Genomic DNA, 27761 nt, shown 5'->3' on the forward strand with positions numbered 1-27761 from the left:
AGAATGTGCTTCTCTGTGTTTCTCTGTGTCTGTGTGTTTGTCTAGAGACCCTCTCACCCTGTGAGAGGCTATCACATCCTCTACTCACAGAAGATCTCCTGAGTCTCAGTTTTCAGACTGTAAGGAGTCTGGGGCTTCATTGAATCCAAGGGTCACGGAAAACAACAATTTATCTTTGGCTTTGTGGCTCTAAGTAGCTCAGTAATAAATACTAGTAATACTTATCTTGTCCTGTGCAACAAATTTGAAAATCCTCATGGACAGGGCAAAGCCAGAGTGGGGAATTCTGGCAGTGTTTATGAATCTGCACTTTAGGCGCACCCTGATTTGACAATCCTGAGCTAATCGATTGTTTCTCAATACCCCAGGTATATTGGGAGATTCTAAGACCACACAGCAAAACTCAGCAGAGGGCGCTGAAGAAGAACCTGTGCACTTGCCCTGTAATCACTCCACAATCAGTGGACGTGAGTATGTATATTGGTATCGACAGATTTCCCACCAGGGTCCAAAGTACTTGATTCATGGTCTGAACAACAACGTGACAAATAAGATGGCTTCTCTGAGCATCGCCAAAGACAGAAAGTCCAGCATCTTGGTTCTGCCCCAGGTCACCATGAGAGACACCGCTGTGTACTACTGCGTCCTGAGAGACACACACTGGGACAGATGGGGCTGCGCCTGTGCAGTATGTCCTTGCTGGGGAAGGGAAGCAGCAGCGGTGTGCTTGTTAGAGCCGGTTTGGAAGGCAACCTTACTATACCCATGAAAACATATAATAGGCATATCCTTAGTTAACAATATTGTACTGAGCACTTTAAAAATTACTAAGAGAATATATTTAAAGTATTCCTATCACAAAAAAAAATAAATAAAATTTTAAAAATAAGGAGAGCAAGAGAAAACTTTTGGACATAACCAGTATGTTTATGACATTGATTATGGTGATGGTTTCAAGACTATATTTTTCCCCAAAACTTATCAAGCTTTATATATTAAATGCATACTGGTTTTTGTACATCACTCATATGTCAAAGAAGTTATTTTTGAAAAATTTCAACACACTGACCTTCATAATATTAAAATTGTTTGCTTCTTAAAAGACACTGTTAGAAAAATTCAAGAAAAATGCAAAAGCCACAGACTAGCAGAAAGTCTTCGCAAAATATTTAACAAAAGATCCATATCTAGAATATATATATTATATATAATATGTATACTATACATATAAACTCTTACAATTTAATAAAACAAAAATTTATTGTTTTTACATGGGCCAAAAATTTGAACACTTTACCAAAGTATGCCTATGTATGGTAAATAAGTACATGAAAAAATGCTCAGAATCATTATAGTATGGGAGATGCAAATTAAAGGAATAAGATACCACGACATACCTAATAGAATGGCTAAAATAAACATGACTGGCAATTCCAAGTGTTAATGAGGTTTTGGAGCAATTGGAGCTCTCATACAGTGCTGCTAAGAATGTAGATGGTCCAACTGCCCAAAACACAGTTTCACTATTTCTTCCAAAGTTAAGGATACACATATCACATAACCTAGCATCTCCTTACCTACTTAAAATCCAAAAGAAATAAAACCTTATGTCCATACAAAAAACACTTAGACATGAATGTTCATAATAGCTTATATAAGAGTAATTGGAAATAACTTTAAAGTCCATCAATTGGTGAATAAATAAATAAATTGATATACAGCTGCACAGTGGAACACTACTTAGCAATTCAAAGGATGAACTACTACTAAATATAACAACATAGATGAATCCTAAAATAAATATGTGCAAAGAAACCAAGAGAAATTATATACTCTATGATACTATTTACATAATATTAGAGAAAATGCACACCAGTGTATAGTAAGAAAAAGCAGAGTAGTGACTGCTTTGGGATGAATAGGGGTTGGAGGGACATAGTAGGAAGATATATAGGAGGGATTAAAAATGAGCAGAGAATAGGGCCACTAGGGAACTTCAGGATCGTACATCTGCTCTTTACCTTCACTGTCATAATTTCATCTTTGTATGCCCATGTGAAAAATGATCAAATTGTACATTTTAAGTATATGCAGTTATTCAGTGGTCAAGTATGCCTCAATAAAGCAGTTTTTTTTAAAGAATAAAACCAAAAGCAGATAGAACCTAATGATGAAAAACAAGCTACAAATAACAGAATTTTTCACTTTCTCGTAATTACAAAGGGGGAACTGTTTCAAACATGTGCATATCACAGGATACTTTATGTATCTCATAATAAATAGCATACTCTGTTGTAAAAAGGAATGTAATCCATATATAAATTAATTCCCAAAAGTCATGAATTATTCAACATTTCTCAGTCTAGCCAAGGGACGGCAGTGTCTAAAAAATATTTGAGTTAGGTTTGCGCAGTGCTGGACAAATAAGAAACCAGAAACCTGGTTTCTGATTGGTGCAGTTTCCTGCACCAATGGGAGACCACTGAGCTAAAGTGACCTCTGCTGGGGCTGGGGAAACGCATTCAAGAAAACCTGCTTGGGCTCTGTTTCCTAAGGAATCATGGATGGAGACTCTTCTGCAAGTACTGGAAGGGACATTGGAGTTGCAGACAGCCTGTGAGGATGTAGTTAAATGTAGGGGAGTCAGGAGACAATGCCAACTCCCTGAGGGCAGGAACTGAGTCACCTTTAATCCTGGGAAAGCCCTTTTGAGACCCAGATACAGAAGTAAAAGTAGACAGTCTTCTGTGTTGACATAATAACCTTGTTGCCTGGGGGAGTGAGGCAGGGAAAGAAAAAACCATCTCTAGTATGAACGGAAGATCTTATGTGGGTCTCCTGTATTCTCTTTACTTTTGAACAGGTCTCATAGCCAAAAACTGGACCACTGATCACAGTCCCTCATTGTCCAAGAGAGAGAAGATTTCACCATAAACTGTAATTCATCAGAGAACTCACATACCTTATACTGATGCAGGCAAAAGCATAGTGAAGGTCTGATCTTCTAGATGGTGTTGTGGAAAATTAAAGAAGGAAAAAGTCAATGAAAAATAAGTGCCAAGTTGAATGAGAAAAAGCAGAAAAGTTCCCTGAATATTACAACCTCACAGTCCAGCCACTTGGGCATCAACTCTATAAAGAAGACACATAGCGATCTCCAGACCTCTCCAGGCTGTCCTGAAATATACAGCTGGACCACAGATGCTCCCTGACACAGGACTCCTGAGGGGTGGCTGAGACACTTGCTGAGATGAGGAGCCTAAGAAAGATGCTATTGTCCCGTTGCCAAAGAAAGGGAAAGGAGTCAGAGCAGAAGAAGCTATGCCTTCATTCCAAAATTTAATTTGGCTTTTTGTCCTGGTAACTGTTACTTTTTAGTAGATAAAACCTGAAACAGGGGTGAGAATAGCATGAATGTCAGTGATTGCTGCAATAACTGTGCACAAATCTTGTGCCTTAATTGTCCCTGGGAAACTCTTTCCCATCTGTTATTCACATACCTTGTTAATAGAAAGAAATTCTGAGTCATTTATCAGGTTCCTTGTGGCATATTAAGACTGCAACATGAGTACTGGTACAACAATATTGACATACTGGGAAGACTCATGGGGAGTACTTTTTTCTAAGTGTACGTTATAAATACAGAGGTAGATCAATAGATATATGTGAGAATGGGTAGGGTAGAGGCAGAGAGAAGGAGAAGAGACATAGTTCAGCATCTAATCTGGTCTCCTACTGGCCTTCACTACTCCAACGTCGGACCTCACCTGTTCTCACTGCCCATGGGCTGCAGTCACACCCAGTTGGCCTCTCACCTTTGATATAGCTTCACAAAGAAACAAGTCATACTCAGTCCTGCGCAGAGCTCAATTTGTAGACTTTTTTCACTTGTTTTACTGTTGTTGATAAAAAGATCAGAATTTAGGACCAGAACTGGGACATGTAAATCTTTTGTCTTCAGTCCTTCACAATCACTGTTACTTTATCTGCCTCCCTCCCATCTCTGTTCCTGCTTCATGTCCAGCCCCTCAGGTACCCTGTGACCCTTTACTACCCCTTTTGCAGACCCAAAGTCTAATGTTTCTAGTCACTGAACTACTTTTCAAAATCTTCTCTCACTTTATGGTTTCCATACCCGTTTCCCAAATCAGTCTTTAAAATGGAGTGATTCATACCCTAAATTACATTCAGTTCAACATGCTGGATTAACTGTCCTCAGATTGTATTTACAAAGGGAATGATTCAGGAGATTGAAAAGAAGTCACCTCAAATGTGCATTTTCAGTTGTTATAACAGTTGGGTAGGAAGAATGTTTCACGGTAAAACAGTTTCCCACATTTCCAAACCATAGTGCCTGTGTGTAGGGCAGATTCCCTGAGCAGTGCCAGTGTTGGTATTTTTCAGAAATACATTTTTATTCAAATTTGTTCAGAAGGAAAATACTATAAGAAGGAAAAAGGATAAAGATTCTTTTGCTTGTCACTACGCACAATAATTGGCAGCATCTGTTATGTAAGATGGATTTCATTTTCATAACAATCATGGAAATAATGGTGTACAATACACATTTAAAGAACCATATTCATTTAGATTTAATATAGTAGAAGGCATCAAATGGAGATATAATTATCTTCATTTTGCTGATAAGAAAACTGAGAGGCAGAAAAATTCCCATCAAGTAACGCTTCTGAGAACATGAATTCTGCGGAGGCACAGGAGATCCACGGCCACTCCAGAGACACTGAAGCCACTCGCCCATTATGTAGTCAGTCCTAGCCTCCACCCTCTTCCTTTCATTAAGTGCCACTGACCAAATTTTCTCATGGTCATTGCTCACTGACCTGGGGCCCAGAGGTAGGTCACACTTTGTACCCACTTCCCCAAACTCTATATCAGAAAATGGTGAAAACTGGGTCATTTTGCTCCTGATCCTATCAGGTAAATGAGCTACATCTTCTTTGATTCCAAAAATCTCTCCCGAGGGACAATGTATGCAGTCCTGGAACTGTCAGTTTCCTGCAGTTGAGAGCAGGGCCCTATAGTTACTTCTGAATACATTTAGAAAATTAAGGTCATGGCATCTTGTTCCATCACTTCATGGGAAATAGATGGGGAAACAGTAGAAACAGTGTCAGACTTTTCTTGGGGGGCTGGTCTCCAAAATCACTGCAGATGGTGATTGCAGCCATGAAATTAAAAGATGCTTACTCCTTGAAAGGAAAGTTATGACCAACCTAGATAGCATATTAAAAAGCAGGGACATTACTTTGCCAACAAAGGCCCATCTAGTCAAGGCTATGGTTTTTCCAGTGGTCATGTATGGATGTGAGAGTTGGACTGTAAAGAAAGCTGAGCGCTGAAGAATTGATGCTTTTGAACTGTGTTGTTGAAGACTCTTGAGGGTTGCTTGGACTGCAAGGAGATCCAACCAGTACATCGTAAAGGAGATCAGTCCTGGGTATTCATTGGAAAGACTGATGTTGAAGCTGAAATTCCAATACTTTGGCCACCTGATGCGAAGAGCTGACTCATTGGAAAAGACTCTGATGCTGGGAGGGATTGGGGACAGGAGGAGAAGGGGACGACAGAGGATGAGATGGCTGGATGGCATCACCAACTCGATGGACATGAGTTTGAGTAAACTCCGGGAGTTGGTGATGGACAGGGAGGCCTGGCGTACTGTGATTCATGGGGTCGCAAAGAGTCGGACATGACTGAGTGACTGAACTGAACTGATAGTTACTTCATTTTATTTTACTGGGATTTCTGTTTGATATGACTCCTCCTTTATAACTTAAAATAAAAACAATCCACCTTTATGGCACAATTTTCTTCCTAAAAAGCTCACTACATGCATTTGCTACTCCTGATTTTCTGGCTTAGCAATGCCAATTAGAACATCATTTGAACAAACAAATTGGAACACACAGAAGTGGTATTACTTAGGTTGTTCCAGTTAGCACACTTTAGACATATATGACATATATCTTAGTAACCTGAGTGTTTTTTAAAATTTCCCTACAAATTGCCATTAACAATCTGAGAAAGTAAGGATGTATTCTTAGAGGGCTGAGAGATATGGTCCTCCATATGTATAAAATTTCTTTGAAATTTCATGTTAATGAAACTCATGTGTTACACTCTATTCTGTACTATAACCTTATTTATTTCAATATAGCAACACAATGTCAAATTGGTGATCCAGAATTGCACACCATGTTTATCCCAGTGGTTAGTGTCACCCTCATACACTGTTTGCTGGCCTATTCTCCCTTAGGGGATACAACTATATTGAAGGAATTCTCAAGGAAATGAAAATACAATTAAGGCTGAGACTGCAGATCTCATAAAGAACTGGAACAAGAGCTTCTCATTGCCATTACAACAACCATCGTGATCACAATGGGAGGTAATAGACCTGGTGATAAACCTCTCATCTTGTCATCTTTGAACCTCCCACATTCCATTAAGATAGTATAAGATTAATGCAAATTTGTTTTTATCTAAATGAAGATGTTTCTGTTTTTATTTATGTTTATCTTTATTAATAGTGCACAATTACTATTATTTACTTAAGTAGATATTAATAAAATGCTTTACCCCAAAAAAACAGAATATAGATTATATTCACACCCACACATAATATTTATGAAAGTTGACTCTAGCTCTTAAAAAAAGGCTTAATCAACTTCAAAGAATTTTCAGTCGTTCAGAATATAGTCTCTGATCACAATGGCAATAAACAAGAATTCAATAACAAAAAGATAATGAAACTTCATTCCTGTACCTTGCTAGATACAATAGCCATTTTTCAAAGGTATTTCTCCAGAAAAACATCAATGCAGAACAGTGGTTTGAGGTGGTTCATTCTGAATAGACTGAATGGAACATCTTCCTTATGAACAGTACTTCCTGTTTGGGGCAGAAATGTCTAAAAGCTGGAGGAACTCCGCACTCAGCTACTCAGGAAGGACTGGTCTCTGTGGCAGTAACAAGACTAATTTCAACCAGAGAAGAATGTCTGTCATGATCTTCCTGGTCTGCTCTGGGTGTTCATGGCCGTCTTTGGCTTCAGTATGTGTGGCCCTAAACATGGGGCCTCAGCTTCTCTTAGAGCTCAGGGGTGACCCTGTGCAAGTTGTGAGTAGCAGGGGTGTTAGAGGGAAGAAAAGTGGGCAAATGAACACCTGGTGATCCTTTTCTTGGTCCTTGTGTCATAACTTCATCCAACCCTCATGACCCTTGAGACATTTTGGAAAACCAGCCCTGCCTTCTCCTTTTCCCCCCGGATCCAGCATGGCTGACAAAGTAACCCAAGCACAAACCACAGCAACAGTCGGGAGGGAGAAGCTTTGACCGTGGACTGCACATATGAAACCATTCAGAGGAGATACACTTTGTACTGATACAAACAGCCCAGTGGCGGGATGGTTTTCTTTATTCATCGGCTTGACAACATGCCAAATGAAAAGCAGTATCACTACTACCGGAACCTCCAAATGGTAAAAAAATCCATCAGCCTTACTGTCTCTTCCTTATAAATGGACGACTCAGCAAAGTATTCCTGTGCTCTCTGGGAATACCAGAGTGACAGAAATGACAGTAGAGAATAATCAAAACATGACTTCGATTAAGACAGCCACCTGCTCAGAGCTTAGGAAAATCCCATGATCACAGACAGGAAGAAGGCAGGCACTGCGGTAGCACAGTTGAGACTTTCTAATGTCAACTTTCCTTCTATAAAGCATTTTCCCTTTGAACTCAGTGTATGCAACAACACTGCTTCCTGAGACTCCTAGGTATTGTGTTTGTATCTGGGGTGAAAATAAATCTCAAAGTGCTTTTCAAATTGTTCCTAAACAGCTAGATTGAGTGAATCTACTTATTCAGAAAAATCAGAAGTGGTTTCCTAATTCTTGAGTTGTTGGATTTTCAGATCTGAAGTTGCAGGAAAACTCACTTTATCTTCCAATAGTATGCTGATTTTAGCAGTTCTCACAAATATAATGTGTTTTATTGATTTGTATATGTGTACATTTTGTAAAAAATTGTAAATATGTAAATATACAATTTTTACTAGAATCAAATAGATAAGAAGGCATCTAATCTTTTTAAAAACCCGGATGGCCAAAAAACAGCTTTGGCTAAAACAATGATCATTAGAAATTCACAATACAGTTGAACCTTGAACAAACCACATGGGTGTGAACTGTGTGGGTTTACTTATACAGGATCCTTTTCAAAAGTAAATACTGGCTTAAAACTCAGCATTCAAGAAACTAAGATCATGGCATCTGAGATCCCACCACTTTTTGGTTAATAGATGAGGAAACAATGGAAACAGTAATAGACTTTATTTTCTTGGACTCCAAAATCACTGCGGATGGTGACTGCAGCCATGAAATTAAAAGATGTTTGCTCCTTGGGGGGGGGGGGGGGGGGAAACTATGACAAACCTAGACAGTGTATTAAAAAGTGGAGACATGACTTTGCTGACCAAGGTTCATATAGTCAAAACTATGGTTTTTCCAGTAGTCATGTACGGACATGAGAGTTGAACACTAAGGAAGGCTGAATATGGAAGAATTGATGCTTTTGAAATGTGATGTTGGAGAAGACTCTTGAGAATCCCTTGGACAGCAAGGAGACCAAAACAGCCAATCCTAAAGGAAATACACCCTGAATATTCATTGGAAGTACTGATACTGAAGGTGAAGCTTGAATACTTGGCCACCTAAAGCGAAGAGCAAACTCATTGGAAAAGACCCTGATGCTGGGAAAGGTTGAGGGCAGGAGGAGAAGGGGGCAACAGAGAATGAGACGGTTGGATAGTATCATTGACTTAATGGACATGAGTCTGAGCAAATTCTGTGACATAGTGAAGGACAGGGAAGCCTGGCATGCTGCAGTCCATGGGGTCGCAAAGTGTCAGACATGACTTAGCAACTGAACAACAATAATATTCCATATATATGTTATCACAACCCAGAAGAGTTTCCCAATCTGATCATGTCTCAGATTTCAGCTTGATCAATATATTTTACCTATGGCTCTTTATAGACATAGAAATAATTTCTTTTATTCCCCCTCTAATATACTGTCTCCCTAATCATTAACAGAAATTATTTTACATACACCCAGAGTCTACAGAAAAAAAAAGACTTTTAAACCCTGAAAATATAGCGCTTCCCTTACACCCAGCAGACACACATAAAAGCTCACAGACCACAGTGTGTAGAAGGACTAAACCATAGATGGGTGGAGCTCCCACTACACAGCTGAGTGATGACACTTGAATCTCTCATGGAAGCAATCAGGCACAGGAACAGAATCAGTCCCATTTTCAAGATATGATAAATACCAATATTTAAAGGAACTTGACATCAAAGTGTGTCCTTGTACAAAAGAGTAAAGAATCATGAAGACACAAAGAAGAGTCTTGCTGAGTCTCCTGTGGATACAGATTTGCTGTGAGTTAAGAACATCCTGGGGGAACATGAAGAAACATCACACTTGAATTTAGAAAGGAACATAGTGGAGGGGAAGATGGAGGAAGTGATAACATGAGTCTGTTGGGTTGTATCCTCCACCATGAGGATGGAAACTAGAGAAAAATGCCCTCCATTTGCAAACAGCCACAGTCATTGTTCAGGGACCCTCACCTGTGCCTATTTCTCTCTTTTTCAACAGGGCTCAGAGTGCAGATGAAGGTGGAGCAGAGTCCTGGGGTTCTGACTCTCCAAGAGGGGAGAAATTCCTCTCTGATATGCAATTATTCTACTTCCATGACCAGTGTGCAGTGGTTCCAACAAAATCCTGATAGATGCCTCATCTCCTTGTTTTACATAGCTTCAGGAACGCAGCAGAAAGAAAGACTGAAATCCATCATAAATAGCAAGGAGCGTTACAGTCAACTCTACATCAGAGACTCCCAGCCTGAGAACTCAGCCCTTACTTCTGTGCTGTGGAGACACAGTGCTCTGCAGACACCTGCAGCCTTTACCCAAAACCGGAGTTGAGGACCCAACCCCCTGAGTGGGAGCAGATGCCCAATGTGATTAGAATTGAAATATCATTATCTTGCATCTCCTGATTCCTCCAGAAAGCATTTCTATAGAACTACAACTTGACACTGCAGAGTAGGCACATAAGCAGGTCTTCTGGAGATCTCTGTAACTAGGTAAAATCTATACATTGATCAACTCTTTCCTATCTGATTCTGTTTTTCTGGACAGAAGTGAGCAGCTGGTTCAGTGTAGAGCAGAACCCTTGATCCCTCCATCTCTAAGGGCATGGAAGCACCAGTCTCACCTTCTCTTCAATATCTTTTTATAGCTCACACTGGTACAGACAGAACCCTGGGAAAAGCTCTCTTTTTCTTTTTAAATACACTTAAATAGGAATAAAAGGAGCAGAAGAAACTAAGAGCCACAATTAATATGAAGGTAGGGCAGAACTTTCTGCACACCAGACCAGAGACTCAGCCACATATCTTGTGTTGCAGCGACACAGGGCTTCCCAGGCACCTGAAGTCTGAACCCAGATGTGTGTCTGCAGTCCCCAAACCCAATATTAGGTAGAGGTGTCTGAATGTTTTTACTCACACCTAATATGGTATTAAGAAGTGACTCTGGATAAATCAAACTGATCTCACTTTCAAAAAAAATTCGAGGTGCTAATGAATATTCAACCTAGTAACTATCTCTTTCATTTCCTAAATAGAACTATCCCTAACCTCCTAATCCCTAAATCAAAGAATCAGTGATTCAGTAATTCCAGTTCGCAAATCTTAAAGCTAGTTATAAAGCTCTGTGTTAAGATGGGTATATTCAGCCTGAAGGCTGTTTATTCATAACCCATGTTATTCTCATGTATGAAGGAAAATCATAGAAAGTCAAACCTTAAACCAGTCAATCCTAAAGGAAATCAGTCCTGAATATTCATTGGAAGGACTGATGCTGAAGCTGAAGCTCCAATACTTTGGCCACTTGCTGCAAAGAACTGACTCATTGGAAAAAATCTTGATGCTGGGAAAGAATGAGGGCAGGAGAAGGGGAAGACAGAGAATGAGATGGTTGGATGGCATCACCAAATTGATGGACATGAGTTTGAGCAAGCTCTGGGAGATGGTGATGATCAGGTAGGACTGGTATGCTACAGCCCATGGGATTCACAAAGAGTCAGACATGACTGAGCGACTGAACTGAACTGAAAGTGTCAAAGAAAGAGCAGTTAAGGATCTGTAATCCTTCACTTATTTTTGTTTCAACTTCTTACAGTGCATCTAATTGTTAATTTTGTTCATATTCAATAGTATTTACTAATATCATTTATATCATTATCCTCTTTTATGTTTTGGAAGACCATTAGAAAAAAGCTAATTTCCAGTCAATAGTATGCAATTTCCTCTTTAGAAAATGAGTCACCATCTTTGTACATTTTTCAAGAATCCTCAGCTGCAGACGTTATTCTCCACACACCATTACTCACAGAGTTCACATATTCAATCATTCAACAAATATGCATTTAATATGTGTTAGGTACTAGATAAGGAGCTCCCAATAAATAGTGAGTTCCTTCCCTTTTTGAATATGTATCCTGTGGGGAACCCATTTTTGTTATCATACTGTCCCAAAATAAGTGTTATAAATACAAATAGATATCAGTCAAAGACAGCTTCCTGAATTATATGGAATCTCAGCTTGAAAACTAATAGATTAATAGAAGTTGATCAGGCTAAAGGACAAAACAGGGTTGGGGGTGGAAAGTGCTCCAATTTGAGGAAAAAGCATATGTATGTGTGAAACAAGGCAGATCATGGATAATTTAAGACCTAAAATGTAATTTTCAAGTGACAAAACACTGCATGGGTGACTCTTTATGTGGTGGGAGACTTAAAATAAAATATAATAGTTCTTGGAGTGAATAGTTTTAATATTACAATGTGATAAGGTGAAGGATATGGGGAACAAAATTCACTAAGCACATCTACATACTCAGGGTGTACAGACAGGTGGTAATTGCATTGAGAGCCATGAAAAAAATTCACAAAAGTAATTAATGATAAGGAGTATTAGTTCTCTAGAGACCCTATTCCTTTTTTTTTTTTTTTTTAATTTTTTTATTAGTTGGAGGCTAATTACTTCACAACATTTCAGTGGGTTTTGTCATACATTGATATGAATCAGCCATGAATTTACACGTCTTCCCCATCCCAATCCCCGCTCCCACCTCCCTCTCCACCCGATTCCTCTCTAAACATCCCACCCTCGCCTTCTCCCAGATAGAGACCCTATTCCTTTTAAATGCAGAGAACATTTTTAAATAAGCTGCACAAAACTCATAAATATACATACGCAAAATACATTTATTTGACTGAAATAAAAATGACAGTTGCCTTTAAAAGTGAGGAAATAGTGAAATAAGCCAGACAGAGAGACAAATACTGTGTGATTTCACTTACATGCAAACAACAGAGCAAATGAACAAATGTAACAAAACAGAAACAGGGTTATGGATGCAGAGAAAAAATAGGCATTGCCAGAGGGATGGGAATGAGGAGGAGGAAGGGAGTAGATGAGGGAGATTAAGAGCTACAAACTTCCAGCAGCAATATAAATGAGTCACAGATATGAAATGAATAGTGGAGGGGATATAATCAATTATTATGTATAATATCTTTGGATGGTGACAAGACTTGTGATCATTTTGAAATACTGAATCACTACGTTGTATAAAATGTATTGGCATTATATGATCTAGCTTGGCATTATAGATCAGTTATATACTTCACAAACAAACAATCAAACTCATAGAAAAAGAGATCAGATTTATAGTTAGTAGGGGGCAGGGGCTGGAGGGAGAGGTAATTGGATGAAGGCAGTCAAAAGGTACAAAGTTCCAGCTATAAATAAATAAGTACTACGAATGTAATATACAACATAAATATAATTAACATTGCTGTTTGTTTTACATGAAAGTTAAGAGAGTAAATCCTATGAATTCTCATTATAAGGGAGAATGAGAGGGGAATAAATTAATATTTTTTAAAATTTCATTTCTAATTTTTAGTTATTTGCATATAAAATTTTAAAATTTATAAAAATTTTAATATTATATGACTAAACTGCTTTAATAATGTAATATATTTGTAGATTATTTTGCATTGTTTATATCACAATCATATTTGTGATATGATAGTCCTTGATTTCTAATTGTGAAAGCTTTTGTTAATTTAATTTGGTAGCTATACAAGATAATGGATGTTCACTAAAATTATTCTGGCAATGATTTCATGACATAAGTCAAATCAGTATATTGTACACCCTGATGCAGAGCAGTATGTAAATTCTTTCAATAAAACTAGAGGGGAAAAAATGGAGGAAATGCATAAAAACATGCTATCTTAAGAGAAAAATCTACTTTTGGTTCTTATATATAGCTGATACTGGAATTATCTTCTAAGTGTAAACCACTCTAAAACTGGGAAAAGTATGAAACAACTGTTTCCAAGGAGCATAGACAGTGAAAGTTTATAGTTTGTAGGAGAAAGAAAACCTGCAGAACGACCCCCACATTCACAAGGCATCTCCTGGGGGGACTTTCTAAACCTTCAGCACAAGGACCTGGAGCCCCAGCAGAGTGACAGCTTGCTGTTTGCAGGAAACAGAGATCAGAGTTAGGGCTGGTAACATCACTGGACTCTGAGGGAAAAGGTACTGGAGAGAAGTGAGCCTCATATAAAGAATCTTAAAATCTGTAGAGGGGATCTTCTGAGCCTACACACAAGCTGCACGTGCAGAGAGACATGGATAGAGCTGGCAGGAAACAGCCTTTGAGGGTCTAAAAACTCTAAGGAGAGATCAGAGACTGCACAGTACTGGGAAGATGTAAGAGCCCTGGCCTTTCCAGAGTAAAGAATGTTGGCAAATGCTTTGACCTTTCAATGGAGTCTCTAGAACAAGGCCTGCAGGCTAGGGGTAAGGGCTAAATTCTAATTTAAAAGAAAACTGGGGTAAAAAAAAAAAAAAAACTCTGCTCTAAAAGAGATTAAAGTAAGCCTCAACAGATTCTAAGGGATAATTTAACAAATCTAGCATTCTTTCAGAAGAAGACAAAATAATCCAGAGTTCTGTATATTATTAGCTGCATCATAGAACACACAATAGAACAGCTCTTCGGGGAATTATCCTCACCTGCGATCATCACTTGCCCAGCTGATTTAGGAGTGAGAGCACAGGAGTGTCTCCTTGCCTCTCACATTGGATTAAGCTGTGAAGACAACCAGATGTGAAGCTAGACTGAAGACAAATATGCTATCTTTGTGGCATCTTCTGGTACCTTTCAACACTATTGCCTCATTCTTTCTATAGACTTTACAGGATTGTGTATTTTTTGTCATTTGAGAATATGGAACACATTAAATGATCTCATCCAAATTCTAAGAGAGATAATTTAGTTCAAAGGGTGATTTAATGCAGAGGGTAAATTTTATTGTGGTGGTTTGTGTTTTTAAGAGAGATGCCCAGAATTTACATCAGATTGAATTGCCTTGTGGCATTTATTTAACCAGAACAAATACTGCACCTCTGAAGACCATGTAGAATGCAACTGCATTGAAAACAAAGATTTCAAACTGCCATTGTTATATATTTGTAACCATTGTATTAGATAGACCATCATATGTTTCTTGTCCCCCAAGACAAGAAACATTTAGTATTTTAAATAAGGTGCCTGTGTAAAAACACCAATTGGCAAAGTGCCGCTCATTTGACCTAACATAATCCTCTGTATTGGAGAAGGAAATGGCAACCCTCTCCAATATTCTTGCTGGAAAATCCCATGGACAGAGGAACCTGGAAATTTACAGTCCTTGGGATCGCAAAGAGTTGGACACGACTGAGTGACCACTTTCTTTCACTAATTCTCTGTATTCTCAGTTATTTTCTACTTGCTTTCTCTCTACATATATATATATCTTCCCTGGTGGCTCAGACAGTAAAAGCATCTGTCTACAATGCAGGAGACCAGGGTTTGATCCCTGGGTCGGGCAGACCCCCTGGAGAAGGAAATGGCAACCCACTCCAGTACTCTTGCCTGGAAAATCCCATGGACAGAGAAGCCTGGTAGGCTATAATCCGTGGGGTTGCAAAGAGTCGAACACGACTGAGTGACTTCACTTTCTTTCTTTCTATACATATATATGTACATATATATAATATGATCTCTGAAAACCTTTCTTTCTCTTACAAACTCTGATTTTAGTGTTTTTATAGGGAAGGGATTGCAAACTGATCTTTAAGAAACACAGAAATGCATTTTTAGGAATTTTCTGCATGTGGTCGAAAGGGTGCAGTGCTTCCTTTCATAAACATAAATTTGGTTAAAAACAGGGCTGTTCATATGTGAAGACTCAGTGGAAGGAAATAAATGAAGTGGAGGAAATGGCAGTCAGATTTATGTTTGCTTGGGCAGGAAAGAGGATGACCTGAGTCTTTGTAGGAGAAATGAGTAAACTCCTAGGAACATTGTTGTTTATTCTGTGGCTCCAGTCTGACTGTGAGTTGTGGGCAGGAAGTTTAAATATAGTAGAAAAACTCCAAGAATAATGCAAGGCTGGGAGATGAGATAATTGGGGACTCTTATTTCAATATATCTTCTGGCTCATAATGGTTTTCTGGGGAAATTTTAAGAATAAAATTTGAAATCTGTTACTCTCTTTCCAAACAGGGGTGAAGAGTCAACAGAAGAATGGTGACCAGCAGCAGGTTAAGCAAAATCCTCGGTCCCTGAGTGTGACAGAAGGAGGGATTTCTATTCTGAACTGTGACTATGATGACATTATGTTTAATTACTTCCATTGGTACAGAGTCTACCCAGCAAAAAGTCCCACATTCCTGATATCAATAGGTTCCGTTTTGGAGAAAAATGAGGATGGAAGGTTCACAGTCTTCCACAGCAGAAGTGCCAAACACCTCTCTCTGCACATCTCGGCCTCCCAGCCTGGAGACTCAGCCTTGTACCTCTGCGCAGCCGGCACACAGTGCTCCCCAGGCACCTGCAGCCTGTACGCAAACGTGCTCTGGGGACTCAGACTCAGAGGCACACACGCTTGTTCCCCATTATACACGGCAGCGTGAGCAGCTGTGCCTTAAAGTGGGTGAGGCAGCTGAGCTTCAAAGACCAATAGGTGGCAAGTTCCACAAATGGGTTAAGCACATTCCATGGGCTCCTGGGTGTCCAGGAATCTAACCATTTTCCTTTTTTACTTCCAGAGAGAGGCTGTGGGTCAGCTGAACTTCAGTCATCGACGATGCTTTGTTCTGACTTGCTCCTGGAATGAGGTACCTTGTTACGCTTGTATTCCAGGGAAAAGTGTGTTCAGGATAGGGAACAAGATCCCACTGCAAGTTTCACCAGTGGATGCTGGTGTGCCTTTGAGTATCAGTAGCCATGTGCTTCAGTTTTGTATAAAATGGGCAATATAATACATGATTATTGTTTCTGGGTAACTGTGTGTGTGTTACTCACTCAGTTGTGTCCGACTCTTTGTAACCCTGTGAACTGTAGCCCTCCAGGCTCCTCTGTCCATGGGATTCTCCAGGCAGGAATACTGGAGTGGATTTCATGCCCTCTTCCAGGGGATCTTCCCAACCCAGGGATCAAAACTGTGTTTCTTATATGTCTCCTACATTGGCAGGTGGGTTCTTTGCCTCTGTCACCACCTGTGAAGGCCTTAGGTAAATGAACCTTTCCATGTAAAGTATTTGAGAATGTGCATATTGCAAATCACATTTGTTTACTCTCTTCTTCACTTATAAGTACTTCTGGGCAATGCCTCAGCAAATCATTTGCTGTGTACTCTCTCCCTGAATGACATTCAATATTTGACATATTGTCCACAAGTAAATGTTGATGTCCTGTGAATCATAATAATAAATACAAACATCTCATAAAGTTTGTCAGCTGCAAAGACCTTATTATTGGTAGCCATTCTTACTCTCTGCTGAGATGGATATAGGGCATTGAACATTCAGGATGCAGTTCAATGTTGAGCGGGAAGAACCAGGCCAAGGTCATTCTAGGATGACTATATGATCCATATGAATTTAAAGGATGTGGAAAATATCCCAAAGGTTTAGTAAATCAGAGGTCTTCAGTAGGTTGTCAGTTAATCAAAACTGCAAGTAGTTTACAACTTCAAACTTATTGATCTACATGGTGAAAATTTACCTACATGAAAATCTCCTTTCCTACAACTGAGTAGTAATGAAATGAGTCTGTTAGCTAATAAAAGATATCTTGACACTTTATATTCTAACTTCCATTGTCTATTTGTATGACCTTTTGCTACCATCCCATCAGTAGGTTGGTAGTGAAACAACTTTAATACAAATTATTCTTTGATTTTTGAATAAATAAATGCATATGGTATAAAATTTTAAAATTATACAAAAGGGCATATACTGAATGTATCTATAGTGTATTAAAAAAGAAGACAATGTGTTAGTCACTCAGTCATATCTGAGTCTTTTCGACTCCATGGACCATAGCCTGGGTTCATGGGATTTCCCAGGCAAGAACACTGGAGTAGGTTTCCATTCCCTTCTCCAAGGGATCTTCCCAACCCAGGGATTGACTCCTGCATTGCCAGCAGATTCTTTACCACCTGAACCACCAGGGAAGCCCATCTATTGTGTGTACAGGAAAGTAACATTACTTCTTACATGTATTCCCACTGTCCTCAGAACCCTAGTTAAAAAAAAAAAAAAATACGATTAAAATAAAAAATTTCTTCGAGTTATTTGTATTTTTATTCTTGAGTTATATGTGTTCTTTATGTATTCTGAATACTCAGGCCTTAATAGACATAATTTGCAAATAGTTTTCCCCACTCTGTGTGTTGTCTTTTTCATTTTCTTGATACTGTTCTTTGAAACAGAAGGTTTGCAATTTTGATGAAGCCTAATTTATCTACATTTTTAGTTACTTGTGCATTGCTGTAATATTTCAAAAACCATAGTTTAATTCAAGATCACAACAATTTACATCTATGATTTCTCCTAGGAGTTCGATAGTTTAAAATTGTATATAGAAGTCATTGATTCATTTCAGGTTAACTCTTTAATATAGTAGGTGATAGAGAGATACAACTTCATTCTTTTGCATATGAATAATGAGACATTTGATGTGGAGTCCCTAACCAAAAGAAAACTGAGTAGCTATGCTAATATCAGATAAAGTGGACATTAAAATGGAAATTGTTACTAAGAAAACAGAACAGCACTTCAAAATGATTCAGTACACACTCTACCAGGAAGATAGAAACAATTCTATGTTTATGTGCATGCACATAATAGCATAGCTTCAAACTACATCCAACATTAATCAAAGAGTTAATCAGCAAAATTAAACTTGTAGAATTTATTGATTCTAAAATAATCAATAAGCAAATATACAACCCCTGTGGCAGGACATTAACACACACCTCTCAATATTCCCTCAAGTAGAGAGAAAATATTCTCTACTTATCAAAGACAATTACCTATTTTTTACCTAGTTTACATATATAGAATACTTTAATCCAGAACAACATAATACAGATTATTTTCAAATGCATATGGAATATTTATCAAAGTTGACTCTACTCTGGATCTTCAAGCAAGGCTTAATTATTTCAAAAGATTTCAGTCATTCAGAATACAGTCTCTGATCACAATGGTATTAAGCAAGAATTCAATAACAAAAAGATAATTAAACTTCATTCCTGTAACTTGCTAGGTACAATAGTCATTTTTTTAAAGGTATTCCTCCAGGAAACATCAAAGCAAAACAGTGTTTGGTGGTGGGGTAGATGTTTCAGTCTCTGAATAAATTGAACGGAACGCCCTTATTATGCAAATCACTTCCTGTTTGCGGTGGAATCATCTGAAAGCCGCGGGGACTCCGCACTCAGCTGCTCAGAGAAGGGCGGGTCTGTGCGCAGTAAGAACAGGAGCAGTTCCCACCAGAGAAGCGCGTCCGTCCTGCTCCGCCCGGGCCTGCTGTGGGTGCTCATGGCCGCCTTTGGCTTCAGTACGTGTGGCCCTGAGCCTGGACCCTCAGCCTCCTCTTAGAGCTGAAGGGTGGCCCTGTGCAAGCTGTGACCGGCAGGGGGGTCAGAGGGAAAAGAGGCGGGGAAATGAACAACTAGGTGACCCTTGTCTTGTCCCTGTGTCGTAACTTAACCGAGCCCTCATGATCCCTGAGTCATTTCAGAGACCAACCCTGTCTTCTCCTTTTTCCACAGGATCCAGCATGGCTGACACAGTAACTCAAGCTCAGACTACAGTAACAGCGCGGGAAGGAGAAGCTGCGACCATAGACTGCACATATCAAACCTCTCGGTATAGGTATACTTTGTACTGGTACAGGCAGTTTCCTGATGGAAGGATGGAATTCCTTATTTTTCAGGATGATAATAAAGCAAATGCAAGGAGGGATCGCTACTCTGTAAACTTTCAAAAGGGAAAAAAATTCATCAGCCTCACCATCTCTTCCTTGTACCTGGCTGACTCAGCGAAGTATTTCTGTGCTCTCTCGGAATACCACAGTGATAGAAATGATAGTAGCAGATAATCAAAAACCTTAGAGCTGTATTAAGGCAGCCACCTGTTCAGAGGGTTAGGAAAATCCCATGAACCACAGACAGGAAGAAGGCAGGCACTGTGGTAGCACAGTTGAGACCTTCTAATGTAAACTTTTCTTCTATAAAATATGTTCCCTTATTTGAACTCAGTGTATGAAACTGTACTATTTCCTGAGATGCCCACATACTATGTTTGTTCCTTGGGTTAAAATAAATCACAAAATTCTAAACAACCAGATTGAATGCACCCACTTTTTCTGGGGAAATCAGTAGTTTCTAAGTCTTAAATTGTTGGATATTCAGATCTGAAGCTGTAGTACAAACCATTCGTGGGCTTTCCTGGTGGCTCCATGGTAAAGAGTCCACCTGCCAATGCAGGTGACAGGTTCGCTCCCTGGCTCCGGAGGACCCCACGTGGAGCAGGATAGCTAATCCCGTTCAGCACAACTACTGAGCATCGCCCTAGAGCCAGTGCTTCACACCAAGAGAAACCCCTGCAGTGAGAAGTCTAGGCATCGCCTCCAGAGAGTTGCCCCTTTGCACAACTAGAGAAGCCTGCACAAGACAATGAAGATCCAGCACAGCCAAAAAATTAAAAAGTATTCTAAAAAAAATTCACTTTCTCCTCCAATATCATCCTGATTTTAACACTTGTCACAAATATATTAATGCATCTGATTACCTTGTATAGTATATATGTGTATTTTATTTAAAAAATTAAACACATAAATATAAGACTTTTTTGGAATCAAATAAATAAGTTACCAATCTTTTGAAAGACCTGGATGGTCAAAATCAGTTTTGCCTAAAACAAACTATGGTTATTATGGATTCACAATACAGTTAAACCGTGAACAAATCACGTGGATTTGAACCTTGGGGGTCCACTTATACACAGCTTTTTTTCAAAAATAAATACAACAGTACTACATGATCCTCGACTGACTGAACTGTGGGCACAAAACCTCAGATAATGGAGGAATCATGTGTAAGGAGGACCTACTACAAGTTACACACAGTTTTTCGACTCTGTGAAGGGTTATCCCCCAACCCTGGACTCCTGCGATGTTTGAAAGTCAACTGCATTTCTTCAGCTCTTAACAAACCCAGGTAGAGAAGACTGAGAAGCCTGTTTACCAGTAAGGAAGTGACGGTCCTTAAGATGCAGCCAAAGGAGATACTGGAGAAGAATATCCTTGAGCGCTAAGTCAGAGAATGTGAAAAGCAATGAGCAAGCTAGCTCCTCACATGAAACACAGAGTCTCATCAAAATAGGGCAAGAAATGCCCCAAGCAGTTCCTCCTGGGACCATAGACTTGCTTCAGATCATCACTGTGTCTCTTTTCTTCCCAAGAGAACTTGGAATGATATAATCCAATGTCTTCTCTGTAATGGTATACTTAGTATGTGGAGCTTACTTGTCTTTCTTCGCTTGTTTGTTTTCTGCTTATTTGTTTTTTCATAGATCTTCACACCAAGAGGCATCTGATGAAAACTACAGGGTCTCAATTAGAGACCCTGCTTTTGCTCAAAAGGGGTGACTGAACAGGGGTTCTAAGCTATCTTCCTTGGAGAAGAAATACCTGAGTTCTTGGTTACAAGTGGGGAGCTCAACTATGGAGCACATGATGCCTATTCATCAGTACTCTATCCAGTTCCCTCTCCTCCAGCCAGGCAGAAGAATTGCCTCCTGAAGACTCACAGGGCCATAGGACTTCCTTCAGCCAAAGAAATGTGAATAGAAATGACATGTGTCACTTCATGATAGTTGCATTTAACTGTCTAGTTTAAATTTCAACCTTTACTTTCACAGACTCTGATGATTATTGAATTGTGTGTTGATACAATATTTACAGAGGTTCAAATGTAAAAACATTAGTCATCACATGTAGTATAGCTGACCTAGAGAATCACTTTGATTCAAAATGAATTATCACTGTTTCATTGAGCCATGGATATTTGGAGTTGCTTATTATAACAGCGTAAGCTATCATAACTTGTGTACCAAACTTACCTAAATACAGAAAAAAAGGAGTAGGCACTGTAAAAGGACACCACAGTCTTGACACTAAAACTTGAATGAATAAATTTTTTACGAGGTATAAGACAGAGTCTTTCAATGAACAGAAATTCAAAACTTTTAAATTAAATATTAGCAAAAGGAATTAACATTTTATATAAAAGCACCCACAACCAAGTTGGGCTCTATGTACGCTTATTCAACACTTTAAATCAATCAAAGTAATAATTCACATTAATGAAAACATCAATACACAATCAGTAAAAAATACACAAAAGTATTAAATGTGTAATCAGTGTTCTCTCATTATAAAGAAAGAAATTCCCAGCAACTTATGAATAAAAGAAAACCTTCTTCACTTTGGTAAAGGGTATATGCTATAAACATCAAGCAAATACCCAACTTAATGGTGAAATGTTAAATCCTTTCAAGGAAACCAAATAGAACTATTTCTGTTAAACAGTGTACTGGATCCTAGCTAGTGTAGAAAGGAAAGAAAAAGAAACAAAAGTTTTAATAATTAGAAATCAAGGACTATCATATCACAAATATGATTGTGATATAAACAATACAAAATAATATACAAATTACTAAAGCAGTTTAGTAATATAATATTTAAAATTATATTTTATATGCAACTAACTAAAATTAGAAATGAAATTTTTTATATTATCAAAAACATAAGAATCAATGTACTAAAAATAAGAATCAATATACTTAGGATTCAATTTGTAAAATATAGTTACAATACCACAGCATATAAAACTATAAAAAATAATTTATAGTTGCATACAAATGAGTCCCTGGTGGCTCAGTTGGCATAGAATCTGCCTGCAATGCAGGAGACCTAGGTTTGATCCCTGGGTCAGGAAGATCCCCTGGAAAAGGGAATGCAACCTACTCCAGTATTCTTCCCTGGAGAATTCCATGGGCAGAGGAGCCTGGAGGCTACCGTCCATGGGATCACAAAGCATTGGACATGACTGAGTGATTAACACACACATATAAATGGGAGAATATACCATGTTAATGAATTAAAAGATGAGGCAAAAATGTCAATCTTCTCACATTTTATAAATACATTCAATGAAGTCCCCATCAGTCTCATCTCTGTGTATGTGTGTGGAAATGGAAAAGTTAATTCAAAATGTTGTAATTTTTAAGAGGTCAAGATTATTTAAAGCACTCTGAAATTTAAAAAACAAGACAAGTACTTTGTCTACCTTAAATATTAAGATTATGAAGTTAAAAGTATGGTGTGAGTGAAAGAATAGACAACTGGATACAGATTGTCAGCTCAAAGTATTACATTTGCCTCTCACATACAATCGCCAATCTTTCTCCTTGCTCTCTGCCTCAGGAGGCTGATTTGAGTGGACCACATCAATATAGCTCCTTTGAAATGAATACTCTTATAAATGTTAGGAAACGCCGCGGGAGAAAAAAAGCCGCCTCTAATGACCGGTAGTAAAGGCCTTTTATTGAGCCCCGCTCTCGGGCAGAACTCCCGGGGGTGGGTGAGTGAGGAGACAAAGGGAGTCTGCAAGGTATGAGGGGTGGGGAGGGGTTTTATAGTCCGGGCCGGGCATCCAGGCCAGGTCTTTTCATATAAGGAAGAAAGTGCGGGCTACACCAGTGGTCAGTGTCCGAGGGCTCTGTGTTGGTGCCTGATTGGACCAGGCTGCAGGGGGCCAGCCCCTGGAAGTTTAGCCAGCCTCCGGAATTTGCCTTGCAGCACTTTCCCGGGGCATGCCCAGACCTTTCATCCCGGCCTTTTAGTTATAGGACAAGGGGCGCCGGTTCTCTCTGGCTTCTTCCTGCTGAACGGGGGCGGCGAGGGGTAGGGTGTGGCCGGGATGACAGGGAGCGTCTGCCGTTAATTTTGTCACAGAGTGTCCGTTGGAAGCCCTTGGTACTGCTGTCGCAATACCATCAGCTGAACCGTGTTGAGCCGTTGTTTGACAAAGGCCAAGAGCTTATTTAAGAGACAGGGCCCGAAAGTTAAGAGCAACAAGAGGATTATGAGAGGTCCCATTAAGGTCGAGAGCAGGGTGGTCAGCCAGGGGGAGTTTCGGAGCCATGATTTGAACCAACCTTGCTGGGCTTCCCGTTCCCTCTTTCTGCGCTCTAGTCCTTCTCTTACTTTGGCCATGGACTCTCTTACTACCCCTGTATGGTCTGCGTAAAAGCAACACTCTTCTTTGAGGGCTGCACAGAGGCCCCCTTGTTGTAAAAAAATCAGGTCTAGGCCTCGTCTGTTCTGTAACACCACTTCTGACAAAGAGGTTAGGGATTTTTCTAAGGCCATCATAGACTTTTCTATTCGTGCAATGTCTTCATCAATGGCGACTCTCAGGGTGATCAGGCCCTGATGTTGTGTGGTCAGGGAAGCAATGCCCGTACCCGTTCCGGCTGCCCCCAGGGCGAACAGCGTTGCTAGAGTAATAGCTGTAATGGGCTCTCTCTTATGTCTAGGAGCTGGGGTATCTTGGTCCCAAAAGTTGTAGAGGACCTCTTCTGAGTGGTATGTAATCTTGGGTACTACCACTACCATGACACAGAATTCTCTGCTCTGGTCGAAGACAGCCAAATGGAGACAGGGCGTCAGCCCAGTCCTTGAGCATACCCACCACCCCCCGATTTCGGGAATGACGTAGGTCTTATCGGTGAAGTTGGTGTCGTTGTCCGTCTGGGCGCACAGGGTTTGTGTATCTGTAGGAACCGTGCTTAAGCAGGTCCCCGAACCCCATACTTGTTTCATGGTAAGGCCCACCTTGCGGTCTCCCCAAGAGCACTCTGGTGGGTTAGAGAGAGTGGATAAGTTGTAGGTGGCATTTAAACCCACGGCCTCATAGTAAGGTGGGTGTGAGGTGTAGCAAAGCCAGCAGGATTGAGTCGCATTAGGATTGGAGTGGTTAAGGGCCCCGTAGGTTTCTTTGATCAAGGCCCACAGGGGTTCTTGGGTTTCTGGTGGGTCTGTCTGGGTTAGCTGAAGAGAGGGGGTAGGGGTAGGCGAGGTCACAACATTTGCGGCATTTGTCCCTTGTGGTGAGGGGCGGGGGGGGGGGGCGGTAATAATCTGGTTGGGCCCCATAACATGGGTCTGGGCGGGTTGTAGGACTTGCTGAACATACAATGTTGCACTATTGCTTCCCGTACCATAGGTATCATATATCACTACCCCCCAAGACAGCCCGGAAATCCATCTATTTTCAGTCCGTCCCTGCTGTGTGAATGATAGTTGGATCTGGTCGCTGCATTGCCCTGGGTTGGAGGGTTGTCCCTGCCAATCTGATTTTGGAAGAGGACCCGTGAAGGACATATTGATCAGGTCTGGCCTGGTCACCGACCACTTCCGATACCCATCATTGGAAGTGACACAGCCCCAGGATTTACAGTAGCGGCTCACCATTCCCCCACAGGTTTTTATGTTTTCTCGCTGATGTCCCGGGCAGGCATAAAACCCGAGAGACCTGACCCTACACTTGGAGTATCCTGATTGTTCGATTAACTTTGTAAGGTTAAAATATAAGTCCGGCCACCACTTATCTTTCGGTTGGGTGTCTGTGGTCTGGTTTAGCTCTTCGTAGGTCTCTCCATTTTTTAAGATCCATGTGACTTGAAAAGGCTGGTGGGGGTTTTGGTAGGTGTGTCCCCCTTTTTCCAGGACCCCCAGTACCCCCAGAGTAACCCAGAGTAGAGAGTCCCGCATTGTTCTGAGGTTGGGGTGAAGGGGGTGTGGCGGACAACCAGCCCCGTGGGTCTCGTAGGGTTGGAGCTGGTAACCAGGTCAGGGTGTCCCAAGGGAATAGCGCCTCAGGAGTAGGAAGCAGATGGCTAGGTATGTGAGGGCCAGGGACAGTCGAAGAGTGGAGGACCAATCACAGGGGGCCGCAGCCGCTAATCCAATGGCAAAAAGTATGGCCAGAGCTGTGATAGTTAGCAGCCACAGCGGGTGATGCCCGGTCAGCATCGGATATCGGGATGTGGTCCCCCAATTATTTTGGGATTGATGACAGAGGGGTTCAGGTGATGGTCAGTTTGGTCGGCCCCGTGAGGGTGGAGCGGTAGGAGTGATTGGGAGGAGGGGCCTGGGCCGGGGCTACCCCTGTCTCTGGGAGACCTGGGGGAGCTCGTTTGAGCCGGGTCAGGTGATACCAGGGCTCGTGTCCCAGCAGTTTGGCTGCCGTGGGAGTGGTGAGGATTACAGTATGGGGCCCCGTCCAGCGAGGTTGTAGCAGGCGGGGACTCAAGGTTTTTAGCAGTACCTGATCTCCCGGGGCCAGAGGCTGAGTTGGCCCCTCGTCGTCTGTCGGTTGTGGCAGGACCCGGTTTGCGTGTTCTCTCAGCAAGGATCGTAGGAGGGAGAAGAGGGGGAGGTACCCCGCGAGTGGGGGAGCCTCTCCCTCTGGGAGGTGAGTCAGGAGATAGGGCCTGCCGTAGAGCAGTTCAAAAGGGGTCAAACCTGTTTTGGAATGAGGTGTGGTGCAAATGCGAGTAAGCGCCAGAGGAAGGAGGTCGACCCAAGACAGCCGCAGTTCTGAGGCAAGCTTGGTCAGGTGCGTCTTGATGATGCCGTTCACCCGTTATACTTTGCCTGACGATTGGGGCCGATAGGGGATGTGGAGATGCCAGTCGATGCCCAGAGCCGTAGCCACCTGCTGGGAGATCTGTGAGATAAATGCAGGCCCATTGTCAGACTGGAGAGAGTTTGGCAACCCAAATCTGGGAATGAGGAGGGTCGTCAAGACTTCTGCCACCGCCGCTGCCGTCTCTCTGGCGGTGGGGAAGGCCTCGACCCATCCCGAAAAGGTATCCACCAAGACAAGCAGATAGCGGTAGGTTCGATGTCTGGGCATGTGGGTGAAGTCTATCTGCCAATCTTGTCCGGGCATATGTCCCCTTAGCTGGTGAGTCTCCTGTGGGGGTCGGAGTCCTCCTTGAGGAGAGGTGGAAGCACATGTTAGGCAGGAGCGGTGGACCGCATATATGGTCTGTCTGAGATGCAGGGGAGAAAAGACAGGGCTGAGAAAGGAAAAGAGAGCCCTTGGCCCGATGTGGAGGGTATTGTGGATTTGGGATATTATGGCCTTAGCCTGGCGCTCAGGAAGCACCGGCTTATTATGGAGTAGTATCCATCCCGACGGGTGCCTCTGAGCCCCTTCCTGTGCCAGCAAGGCTCTAGCTTCCTCGCTGGAGTAATCTGGGTTGAGGGTGGATCTCAAAGTCAACAAGGGCTCGGGGGCTTGTTGTAAGGTGATTTGTCGAGCCACTTGATCTGCCATATTATTACCCAGAGCGACACTGTCATGAGTATTTTGGTGTCCCTTGCAGTGTATGATAGCGACCTCTTTGGGCAGAGATAAGGCATCTAACAGTCAAATGATGTGGGGGGCATTACAGTTGGGGGATCCTTTAGTGGTCAGGAAGCCCCGCTCTTTCCAGATTGCCGCGTGAGAATGGGCAATCAAGAAGGCATATTTGGAGTCTGTGTAAATGTTGGCCCTTTTCCCTTTTGCTAAGTGTAAGGCTCTAGTCAGGGCTGTTAGTTCAGCCTTCTGAGAGGTCGTCCCGGGTGGCAAGGGCTGAGCCTCCAGGACTTCTCGGGTGGTTACCACAGCATAAGCCGCCCTTCGGTTTCCATCAGGATCTCGCTTTGAGCTCCCATCGACGAACAAAGTTAGCTCTGGATCTGATAGAGGTTCGGAAAACAGGTTATGAGGTGGTTGCATAAGGGACTCAAGGGCCTCTGAGCATAAGTGGGCTGGGGGTTCTGAGGACAGGGGGAGGGAGGGCAACGAAGAAAGCGGGTTTAATTGTGGAGAGCGACTCACAGAAACTTGAGGATTGTCCAAAAATACCAGGTGAAACTGCTGGAGCCTGGATTCGCTGAGGTCAGAGAGAAATCTAGAGGCTAAAAGATCGCCAAGGTAATGAGGTGAGAAGATGGTCAGGGGCTGACCATGAATCAGCTTTTTAGCATCAGCGTACAATGTTGCCGCTGCCGCTAGTGCCCGCAGGCAGGGGAACCATCCCCTGGCTGTGGGGTCAAGTTGTTTGGATATGTAAGCAACAGGCAGCAGTTCGGGGCCAATCGGTTGCACCAGGGTTCCA

General features: G+C 41.3%; 1 protein-coding gene and 1 gene segment (V, D, J or C); one reads left to right on the forward strand and one right to left on the reverse strand.

Annotated features, from left to right (window-relative positions):
- The first annotated feature begins 15423 nt into the window (after positions 1-15423).
- LOC133067371 (T cell receptor alpha variable 29/delta variable 5-like) lies at positions 15424-19366 on the forward strand. The segment is given in 4 exon segments: positions 15424-15558; positions 15730-16066; positions 16275-16343; positions 19289-19366. Coding segments are annotated over 3 exon segments (411 nt in total).
- A 4166-nt stretch (positions 19367-23532) lies between these two features.
- On the reverse strand, positions 23533-25359 carry LOC133067009 (MLV-related proviral Env polyprotein-like). The gene has a single exon (XM_061158303.1). It carries the CDS (start codon positions 25357-25359, stop codon positions 23533-23535), a length of 1827 nt encoding a protein of 608 aa, XP_061014286.1.
- Positions 25360-27761: the final 2402 nt, after the last annotated feature.

Source organism: Dama dama, chromosome 12, assembly GCF_033118175.1.
Source record: "Dama dama isolate Ldn47 chromosome 12, ASM3311817v1, whole genome shotgun sequence".
Taxonomy (NCBI): Eukaryota; Metazoa; Chordata; class Mammalia; order Artiodactyla; family Cervidae; genus Dama; species Dama dama.

What these genes read in the sequence shown, in the direction of transcription:
- LOC133067009 (XM_061158303.1), bottom strand. Translation starts at nt 25,359, where the DNA reads ATGCGGGACTCTCTACTCTGGGTTACTCTGGGGGTACTGGGGGTCCTG.